At 39.9% G+C, this 11,452-nt stretch overlaps 1 protein-coding gene across 1 annotated transcript in view; it reads right to left on the bottom strand.

Annotated features, from left to right (window-relative positions):
* Positions 1-265: 265 nt before the first annotated feature.
* The window catches only part of dok4 (docking protein 4), a 66,891-nt gene continuing 55,704 nt past the window's right edge, over positions 266-11,452 (bottom strand). Inside the window, exon 9 of the mRNA XM_069177960.1 lies at positions 266-4,231. Coding sequence (XP_069034061.1) covers positions 4,083-4,231 — 149 coding nt within the window. The 3' untranslated portion in view covers positions 266-4,082. The remainder of the gene's footprint in view (positions 4,232-11,452) is intronic.

Here is an 11,452-nt window from a genome sequence, read left to right as displayed (position 1 = left end):
CCAGTGGGGAAACACACACATTACATCAGACAGGAGTCTGCTGCTCCTGATGAAGATCCTGATGACGATCCTGATGAAGATCCTGATGACGATCCTGATGAAGATCCTGATGAAGATCTGCCGTCACATCAGACACACCGTTTGACAAAAAAATATTTTCATAACTTTTCCTCCCAAAAGTCTTCAAAAAGGCGATAATAATAATTATAATAATAATACAATACTTCCTTTGACCCCCAAATACCAGACAAAGACAGACACACCGTTCAGTAATGGACTTTATTTTTCTCCAAAACATGCACTTAGTGTGGACAGCGAGTGTAAATGGGTGAAAACAACATGGTGTCACCACTGAGGAAACGACGTGAGAGGACGACGACCGCAGACACCTGTTGGAGGGACGCTGTCTTCTTCCATCCCGCTTCCCATCAATCACTCGTCCCCAGAGCACTCAGGTGTGTCGCTGATCCGACCGGAGGGATGTTTCACACAGAAGCAGCAGTGGAAGCCGGACTGATCCTCGTCCATGAGCTTTATTTTCAGAGGGTCACTTGTGGTCCTGAATGAAATGTCAGGATGGACCGTCATGGACGTTGGTGCTGCTCATCAAGTTGCCCAAATGATGAATCCTAATGACTCGTTTTACGGAACAACTTTCTTCTGATGAGCTCATTCACAGAACTGCTTCACAACGCAACCCGGCATCACAAAGCGGGAGATAGACACGCTTTGGGCTGTCTAGGCGTGAAAGTTACACGTTTTCCTGTTGTGGACTGAAATGAAACCTGCTGCATGAGACATGTGATTTACAGGAAAATGAAACTATTAGCTAAAACATGTGGCTCCATAGAGGAAGGGGCGGGGCCACCGATGTAAAGGGTTTTCAAATTAAAAGCGTGTGAGGAAGCTGCAGCTGTTCCTGAACACAACGTGTTTCTTCTCCGCTGCTGCTGGACAGAAGAATCAGTGTGTTTATTGAGTGTTAAACAGAGGACACAAAAACACACTGAATTCTGGGTAAAATAATTAAAGCTGCAGATATTTTGGAGGCTCATGTGTTCACATGATGAGGTCATTTCCTGTCAGTTTGGTTTGAAACAACTCTACACCGTAACAGTCCTGACATGTTAGAGTCCAACAGGAAGTTTGTCATCTGGAACACAGCGATTGTCACCTCCTGGATTCGAACCTCAACGTCCCGCATGGCGGTTTATGACCGATGCCACGTAGCCTCTAAAAAATGTCCCTTGTTGCCTCTGTTGCGGTAACATGGTCACATGATTTTGCGTCACCTGACATTTTTCATGCGTGTAAGTTTTACGCTTTCAAAACATGTAACTTTCACGCTCAGGCAGCCTAAGTGTGTCTATTTCACGCTTTGCTGTGATACTGAGTTACACAATAAGCCCGGCCTCTCTGAGCCTTCTCGATGAGACATCCCTGAGTCCTCCTGAGCAGAGACGGTGTGACTGAGCGACATGCTGCAGACCGCCGACCATCCGCTAGGTTAACATTACAAGGTGCAAAAAGGGGGTGTGTCTTCATATTATACCAACACATGTTCCAATAATCCCTCATGTCACACACACGCACACACATTAAATAAATAACAATATGTACAAGAGTCTCTCAAGAGGGCAACAAACTGGTAACACGTCTGTAAGTACAAAAACATCTACACACAGTACACAACTTACATGATGTAAACAACCAACAAAATGCTTTTAGCCCTGTCATGTTTAAATGATGTAAAACCCATGAAGCATGAAGTGTGAGTGACAGAAGGATTCCAGTATCAATCAATGATGTGAAGTGTTTTCAGACGTCTTCGACCTCTGACAGCGTCGACAGTCAGACTGTCTCCCAAACACTTCTTCTGGTTTTCATACCATGTGGGGTCAGACGAAGGGAGGCAGGGATCACAAACGGATCAATACTGATGACCAGACTTTGACCTGTGGAGATGATAACAGGGCTGCATACAGCCCTTTGTGAATGAAGACATTCTTAGAAAATATTATTCTGCTTTCTTTTCAATTTTGATCTTATTTAAACTCTTTCAGACATTTGAACTTTGTACTGACTAAAATAATTCATGATTCTGTGTGTTGGAAATTAACAATTTAACCAAACATGTAAACCTGCTGGTGCTGCCAACATGCAACTTCTACTGAAGGCGTGCTTTGTTGGAGTCACTGCTGATCATGTCTGTCTGTCTCTCTGCCTGCCTGCCTGTCTGCCTGCCTGTCTCTATGGCCGTCCTTAGTGGAAGATCTGTGTCCTCTTCAAACTCGATACACATGGAAGCTGATATTTAAGCAGCCAGAGACAGACGACACAGAAGCAGAACCAAACTTCAGACTTCACAGAGCAAAATGTCCCCCGACCCGATCGGACCCGATCCGACACACTCAGGTCAGGCTGCGTAAGCAGGGATCATTTTCTTTTCAGAATAAGTTTGGCGAATATTTTAGTTTTTTTCTTTTTTGTTCAGAGAGCCAGGATTCATTATTTAACTTACAATTATATTAATACTGACAGGAATAATGGATGAAGCACCCACACCGAGGCGCCTTTGGGAGGTGATATTAACCACATGATGTTTGGAGAGTCTGTGCATGACAGTATTTGAACAGATTTCCCTTTTTCCTCCTGTGTTCCAACAAAAGAGTTTCCTATTTCAGTTTTTGAAAGAAAAGTGAAAAATGAATATCTGGCATTCAAGGCGTCAAATATAAAAACTGAATGTCAGTTATTGGCAGCTTATAAAGTGGACAGAAAATAATGGGGTTGTGCAAATACAGCTCAGTACAAACATGTGGATACTTGGAGGTGTAACGGGATAAATCCCAGAGAATGTTTGAAGCTCCTACGGTGAAGAGTCAGAACAGGAACCGGTCCGTCACAATGAATCAGGTCACAGTTTCAGCCAACAGACGACTAACTGATAAATCAAAGGCATCGGGGTCCAGACGCGGACAAACAGCCAAGTTATCAAGTGTTCTTCAGTCAGGTGCGTCGCCGGCGTCAGCATGTTTCCGATGACAGGACGGTCCACATGGTGCTGTTAAGGCACCATCAGCCTCGCTCCACGCTGCATGGCCACCAGCACACCGGAGGAAACTCAAGATAAAACATCAGATCCAACGCTACTCATCCTGCTGCACACGCAGCGTGTAAAAAAAAAACACTCCATAAATTCCTCGCTAAAAAAATGACCAAATGTAAGCAGGCAGCTACGTAACAATGTAGATTGTTCTGAGAAGGCCTGAATACACTTTAAACAACCAGCTCGTCATCAGACAGTTGTAAAAATCAAAGGTGGGGTGAAAAACCGTCCGTTAGACGGGAGATTTAGTTTGACTCCGGTTGTGAAGACATTCATAGCCCTGCATTTCTTTTTAACCAATTTGTTTCCTTGAAACTTCCAATGAAATGATTAGAAATGGACCTGTAACATAAGGTGTTATCAGTTTTTTAAATTCTATATTAGCAGCCAAACTAGCAAGTTAATTTTACCAGTAATAAATATAGATCCCAGCGATCCCTGTGACAGCAGCTGGAAGGAAGGTAATGATGGACATTCAAACACACGATGGACTCCAGCCGGCGGATGTGTGGCAGACCTGCATCAGCTAACAGAAGAAAAAAGCTGTTCGATCATGTGGATCACTTCTATCTCTAAATATAATTTATTAAGTATTTAATTTATAATTTCAGAAGAAACCTGGAGTACAAATTCAGCTCAAAAATGTCCCTACAACATTTCAGGCTCTTAACCCCGTCTTCGTGCCAGCCTCGGTGGTTTAAAGCATACTGAGATCTTTTGGTCTGTAAACCATCAGATATTCCTCCATATACTGTGGAAACTGGAAGGAAGCCTGATCTTCTGTTTTCACTTCCTGCCATCTGCAGTCAAGATGGCGTGTTGGCGGCGTTAGCTGCTGCTACAACATGTCTGCGAGCTGCAACGTGGGCCTGTCACACTGACATAAGGAGGGAGTGTGTTTGTGCCTACATGCATACGTGTGAGTGTTTGTGCCTCCTTTTCCATGTCCACACTCCATATTGTTCTGTGTGTGTCACTGTCCCGGGAAGGTGGGGTAGTGTGTCGGGGAGTAAGTGTGTATGTGCGGCTGGGACTGTGTGTACTGTGTGTTTGCCAGCGGCAAAGTGGCGTGGCGGTCAGGAGGCAGGCGGGTGGACAGCAGCTCGTCTTCGGCAGCGTCACCTGCAGACAGAGAAGAAACACAGTTACTGACGCACACACCAGGTGCAGTGTGTTCAGTGTGTTCAGTGTGTTGATTGTGTTCATTGTGTTCAGTGTGTTCAGTGTGTTGATTGTGTTCAGTGTGTTCAGTGTGTTCAGTGTGTTCATTGTGTTCAGTGTGTTCAGTGTGTTGATTGTGTTCATTGTGTTCATTGTGTTCAGTGTGTTCAGTGTGTTCAGTGTGTTCATTGTGTTCAGTGTGTTCAGTGTGTTGATTGTGTTCAGTGTGTTGATTGTGTTAATTGTGTTCAGTGTGTTCAGTGTGTTGATTGTGTTCATTGTGTTCAGTGTGTTCATTGTGTTCAATGTGTTCAGTGTGTTCATTGTGTTCAGTGTGTTCAGTGTGTTCATTGTGTTCATTGTGTTCAGTGTGTTCAGTGTGTTCATTGTGTTCATTGTGTTCAGTGTGTTGATTGTGTTAATTGTGTTCAGTGTGTTCAGTGTGTTGATTGTGTTCATTGTGTTCAGTGTGTTCATTGTGTTCAGTGTGTTCAGTGTGTTCATTGTGTTCATTGTGTTCAGTGTGTTGATTGTGTTAATTGTGTTCAGTGTGTTCAGTGTGTTGATTGTGTTCATTGTGTTCATTGTGTTCATTGTGTTCAGTGTGTTCAGTGTGTTCATTGTGTTCATTGTGTTCAGTGTGTTGATTGTGTTAATTGTGTTCAGTGTGTTCAGTGTGTTGATTGTGTTCATTGTGTTCAGTGTGTTCAGTGTGCTCATTGTGTTCAGTGTGTTGATTGTGTTCAGTGTTGATTGTGTTCAGTGTGTTGATTGTGTTCAGTGTTGATTGTGTTCAGTGTGTTGATTGTGTTCAGTGTGTTCAGTGTGCTCATTGTGTTCAGTGTGTTGATTGTGTTCAGTGTTGATTGTGTTCAGTGTGTTGATTGTGTTGATTGTGTTCAGTGTTGATTGTGTTCAGTGTGTTGATTGTGTTCAGTGTTGATTGTGTTCAGTGTGTTGATTGTGTTCAGTGTGTTCAGTGTGCTCATTGTGTTCAGTGTGTTGATTGTGTTCAGTGTTGATTGTGTTCAGTGTGTTGATTGTGTTCATTGTGTTCAGTGTTGATTGTGTTCAGTGTGTTGATTGTGTTGATTGTGTTCAGTGTTGATTGTGTTCAGTGTGTTCAGTGTGTTCATTGTGTTGATTGTGTTGATTGTGTTGATTGTGTTGATTGTGTTCAGTGTGTTCATTGTGTTCAGTGTGTTGATTGTGTTGATTGTGTTGATTGTGTTCATTGTGTTCAGTGTGTTCATTGTGTTCAGTGTGTTGATTGTGTTGATTGTGTTGATTGTGTTCATTGTGTTCAGTGTGTTCATTGTGTTCAGTGTGTTGATTGTGTTCATTGTGTTGATTGTGTTCATTGTGTTCAGTGTGTTCATTGTGTTCAGTGTGTTCAGTGTGTTCAATGTGTTCAGTGTGTTGATTGTGTTCAGTGTGTTCAGTGTGTTCATTGTGTTCAGTGTGTTCATTGTGTTCATTGTGTTCAGTGTGTTGATTGTGTTCAGTGTGTTCAGTGTGTTGATTGTGTTGATTGTGTTCAGTGTGTTCAGTGTGTTCATTGTGTTGATTGTGTTCAGTGTGTTCAGTGTGTTGATTGTGTTCATTGTGTTCAGTGTGTTGATTGTGTTCATTGTGTTCAGTGTGTTGATTGTGTTGATTGTGTTCAGTGTGTTCAGTGTGTTGATTGTGTTCATTGTGTTCAGTGTGTTGATTGTGTTCATTGTGTTCATTGTGTTCAGTGTGTTCAGTGTGTTCATTGTGTTCATTGTGTTCAGTGTGTTGATTGTGTTCATTGTGTTCAGTGTGTTGATTGTGTTCATTGTGTTCATTGTGTTCAGTGTGTTCATTGTGTTCATTGTGTTCAGTGTGTTGATTGTGTTCATTGTGTTCAGTGTGTTGATTGTGTTCAGTGTGTTCAGTGTGTTGATTGTGTTGATTGTGTTGATTGTGTTCATTGTGTTCATTGTGTTCATTGTGTTCATTGTGTTCATTGTGTTCAGTGTGTTCATTGTGTTCAGTGTGTTCAGTGTGTTCATTGTGTTCATTGTGTTCAGTGTGTTCATTGTGTTCATTGTGTTCATTGTGTTCAGTGTGTTCATTGTGTTCATTGTGTTCATTGTGTTCATTGTGTTCAGTGTGTTCATTGTGTTCATTGTGTTCATTGTGTTCATTGTGTTCATTGTGTTCAGTGTGTTCAGTGTGTTCATTGTGTTCAGTGTGTTCAGTGTGTTCATTGTGTTCATTGTGTTCAGTGTTCATTGTGTTCATTGTGTTCATTGTGTTCAGTGTGTTCATTGTGTTCATTGTGTTCATTGTGTTCAGTGTGTTGATTGTGTTCAGTGTTCATTGTGTTCATTGTGTTCATTGTGTTCATTGTGTTCATTGTGTTCATTGTGTTCAGTGTGTTCATTGTGTTGATTGTGTTCATTGTGTTCAGTGTGTTCATTGTGTTCATTGTGTTCATTGTGTTCAGTGTGTTCATTGTGTTCATTGTGTTCATTGTGTTCAGTGTTCAGTGTGTTCATTGTGTTCATTGTGTTCATTGTGTTCAGTGTGTTCATTGTGTTCATTGTGTTCATTGTGTTCAGTGTGTTCAGTGTGTTGATTGTGTTCAGTGTGTTCAGTGTGTTGATTGTGTTCATTGTGTTCAGTGTGTTGATTGTGTTCATTGTGTTCAGTGTGTTGATTGTGTTGATTGTGTTCAGTGTGTTCAGTGTGTTGATTGTGTTCATTGTGTTCAGTGTGTTGATTGTGTTGATTGTGTTCAGTGTGTTCATTGTGTTCATTGTGTTGATTGTGTTCAGTGTGTTCAGTGTGTTGATTGTGTTCATTGTGTTCAGTGTGTTGATTGTGTTCATTGTGTTCATTGTGTTCAGTGTGTTCAGTGTGTTCATTGTGTTCATTGTGTTCAGTGTGTTGATTGTGTTCATTGTGTTCAGTGTGTTGATTGTGTTCATTGTGTTCATTGTGTTCAGTGTGTTCATTGTGTTCATTGTGTTCAGTGTGTTGATTGTGTTCATTGTGTTCAGTGTGTTGATTGTGTTCAGTGTGTTCAGTGTGTTGATTGTGTTGATTGTGTTGATTGTGTTCATTGTGTTGATTGTGTTCATTGTGTTCATTGTGTTCATTGTGTTCATTGTGTTCATTGTGTTCAGTGTGTTCATTGTGTTCATTGTGTTCAGTGTGTTCAGTGTGTTCATTGTGTTCATTGTGTTCAGTGTGTTCATTGTGTTCATTGTGTTCAGTGTGTTCATTGTGTTCATTGTGTTCATTGTGTTCAGTGTGTTCATTGTGTTCATTGTGTTCATTGTGTTCATTGTGTTCAGTGTGTTCAGTGTGTTCATTGTGTTCAGTGTGTTCAGTGTGTTCATTGTGTTCATTGTGTTCAGTGTGTTCATTGTGTTCATTGTGTTCATTGTGTTCAGTGTGTTCATTGTGTTCATTGTGTTCATTGTGTTCAGTGTGTTGATTGTGTTCAGTGTTCATTGTGTTCATTGTGTTCATTGTGTTCATTGTGTTCAGTGTGTTCATTGTGTTGATTGTGTTCATTGTGTTCAGTGTGTTCATTGTGTTCATTGTGTTCATTGTGTTCAGTGTGTTCATTGTGTTCATTGTGTTCATTGTGTTCAGTGTTCAGTGTGTTCATTGTGTTCATTGTGTTCATTGTGTTCAGTGTGTTCATTGTGTTCATTGTGTTCATTGTGTTCAGTGTGTTCAGTGTGTTCATTGTGTTCATTGTGTTCATTGTGTTCAGTGTGTTCATTGTGTTCATTGTGTTCATTGTGTTCAGTGTTCAGTGTGTTCATTGTGTTCATTGTGTTCATTGTGTTCAGTGTGTTCATTGTGTTCATTGTGTTCATTGTGTTCAGTGTGTTCATTGTGTTCAGTGTGTTCATTGTGTTCATTGTGTTCATTGTGTTCAGTGTGTTGATTGTGTTCAGTGTTCATTGTGTTCATTGTGTTCATTGTGTTCATTGTGTTCAGTGTGTTCATTGTGTTCATTGTGTTCATTGTGTTCATTGTGTTCAGTGTGTTCATTGTGTTCATTGTGTTCATTGTGTTCATTGTGTTGATTGTGTTGATTGTGTTGATTGTGTTCATTGTGTTCAGTGTGTTCAGTGTGTTCAGTGTGTTCATTGTGTTCAGTGTGTTCATTGTGTTCAGTGTGTTCATTGTGTTCAGTGTGTTAATTGTGTTCATTGTGTTCATTGTGTTCATTGTGTTCAGTGTGTTCAGTGTGTTCATTGTGTTCAGTGTGTTCATTGTGTTCAGTGTGTTCATTGTGTTCATTGTGTTCATTGTGTTCAGTGTGTTCATTGTGTTCATTGTGTTCAGTGTGTTCATTGTGTTCATTGTGTTCAGTGTGTTCATTGTGTTCATTGTGTTCAGTGTGTTCATTGTGTTCAGTGTGTTCATTGTGTTCATTGTGTTCATTGTGTTCAGTGTGTTCATTGTGTTCAGTGTGTTCATTGTGTTCATTGTGTTCATTGTGTTCAGTGTGTTGATTGTGTTCAGTGTTCATTGTGTTCATTGTGTTCATTGTGTTCAGTGTGTTCATTGTGTTCATTGTGTTCAGTGTGTTCATTGTGTTCATTGTGTTCATTGTGTTCAGTGTGTTCATTGTGTTCATTGTGTTCATTGTGTTGATTGTGTTGATTGTGTTCATTGTGTTCAGTGTGTTCAGTGTGTTCATTGTGTTCATTGTGTTCAGTGTGTTCATTGTGTTCAGTGTGTTCAGTGTGTTCATTGTGTTCATTGTGTTCAGTGTGTTCAGTGTGTTCATTGTGTTCAGTGTGTTCATTGTGTTCAGTGTGTTCATTGTGTTCATTGTGTTCATTGTGTTCAGTGTTCATTGTGTTCAGTGTGTTCATTGTGTTCAGTGTGTTCATTGTGTTCATTGTGTTCAGTGTGTTCAGTGTGTTCAGTGTGTTCATTGTGTTCAGTGTGTTCATTGTGTTCATTGTGTTCATTGTGTTCAGTGTGTTCATTGTGTTCATTGTGTTCAGTGTGTTCATTGTGTTCATTGTGTTCAGTGTGTTCATTGTGTTCATTGTGTTCAGTGTGTTCATTGTGTTCAGTGTGTTCATTGTGTTCATTGTGTTCAGTGTGTTCATTGTGTTCAGTGTGTTCATTGTGTTCATTGTGTTCAGTGTGTTCAGTGTGTTCAGTGTGTTCATTGTGTTCAGTGTGTTCATTGTGTTCAGTGTGTTCATTGTGTTCATTGTGTTCATTGTGTTCATTGTGTTCATTGTGTTCATTGTGTTCATTGTGTTCAGTGTGTTCAGTGTGTTCAGTGTGTTCATTGTGTTCATTGTGTTCATTGTGTTCAGTGTGTTCATTGTGTTCAGTGTGTTCATTGTGTTCATTGTGTTCAGTGTGTTGATTGTGTTCAGTGTTCATTGTGTTCATTGTGTTCATTGTGTTCAGTGTGTTCATTGTGTTCAGTGTGTTCATTGTGTTCATTGTGTTCATTGTGTTCAGTGTGTTGATTGTGTTCATTGTGTTCATTGTGTTCATTGTGTTCATTGTGTTCAGTGTGTTCATTGTGTTCAGTGTGTTCATTGTGTTCATTGTGTTCAGTGTGTTGATTGTGTTCATTGTGTTCATTGTGTTCATTGTGTTCAGTGTTCATTGTGTTCATTGTGTTCATTGTGTTCAGTGTGTTCATTGTGTTCAGTGTGTTCATTGTGTTCAGTGTGTTCATTGTGTTCAGTGTGTTGATTGTGTTCATTGTGTTCATTGTGTTCATTGTGTTCATTGTGTTCATTGTGTTCATTGTGTTCATTGTGTTCATTGTGTTCAGTGTGTTGATTGTGTTCAGTGTTCATTGTGTTCATTGTGTTCATTGTGTTCAGTGTGTTCATTGTGTTCATTGTGTTCATTGTGTTCAGTGTGTTGATTGTGTTCAGTGTTCATTGTGTTCATTGTGTTCATTGTGTTCAGTGTGTTCATTGTGTTCAGTGTGTTCATTGTGTTCATTGTGTTCATTGTGTTCAGTGTGTTGATTGTGTTCAGTGTTCATTGTGTTCATTGTGTTCATTGTGTTCAGTGTGTTCATTGTGTTCAGTGTGTTCATTGTGTTCATTGTGTTCATTGTGTTCAGTGTGTTGATTGTGTTCAGTGTTCATTGTGTTCATTGTGTTCATTGTGTTCAGTGTGTTCATTGTGTTCAGTGTGTTCATTGTGTTCAGTGTGTTCATTGTGTTCAGTGTGTTCATTGTGTTCAGTGTGTTGATTGTGTTCATTGTGTTCAGTGTGTTCAGTGTGTTCATTGTGTTCATTGTGTTCAGTGTGTTCATTGTGTTCAGTGTGTTGATTGTGTTCAGTGTGTTCAGTGTGTTCATTGTGTTCATTGTGTTCATTGTGTTCAGTGTGTTGATTGTGTTCAGTGTTCATTGTGTTCATTGTGTTCATTGTGTTCAGTGTGTTCATTGTGTTCATTGTGTTCATTGTGTTCATTGTGTTCATTGTGTTCATTGTGTTCATTGTGTTCAGTGTGTTGATTGTGTTCAGTGTTCATTGTGTTCATTGTGTTCATTGTGTTCAGTGTGTTCATTGTGTTCATTGTGTTCATTGTGTTCAGTGTGTTGATTGTGTTCAGTGTTCATTGTGTTCATTGTGTTCATTGTGTTCAGTGTGTTCATTGTGTTCAGTGTGTTCATTGTGTTCATTGTGTTCATTGTGTTCAGTGTGTTGATTGTGTTCAGTGTTCATTGTGTTCATTGTGTTCATTGTGTTCAGTGTGTTCATTGTGTTCAGTGTGTTCATTGTGTTCATTGTGTTCATTGTGTTCAGTGTGTTGATTGTGTTCAGTGTTCATTGTGTTCATTGTGTTCATTGTGTTCAGTGTGTTCATTGTGTTCAGTGTGTTCATTGTGTTCAGTGTGTTCATTGTGTTCAGTGTGTTCATTGTGTTCAGTGTGTTCATTGTGTTCATTGTGTTCAGTGTGTTCAGTGTGTTCAGTGTGTTCAGTGTGTTCAGTGTGCAGATACTAATATTACTGAAATTGATGGAACATTTGTTGATTTGTTGGAGTTGCAGTCGATAACTTGAAGATCAGGTTAAATAACATCAGGGTCATTAAGTTGTTATTTACTGTGTAATTAAAGGTTTGATTGGGTAAAGTAAGAATGTCAGTGACTTGGTGATAAGGAGACGTGTTGTATTTCTAAATATTCCCA

Source organism: Embiotoca jacksoni, unplaced genomic scaffold (assembly GCF_022577435.1).
Source record: "Embiotoca jacksoni isolate LCO1_2020_lvr unplaced genomic scaffold, fEmbJac1.0.p SCAF_79, whole genome shotgun sequence".
Taxonomy (NCBI): domain Eukaryota; kingdom Metazoa; phylum Chordata; class Actinopteri; family Embiotocidae; genus Embiotoca; species Embiotoca jacksoni.
Note: the sequence above shows the minus strand (reverse complement) of the source record. Positions and strands in the feature narration are given on the sequence as shown.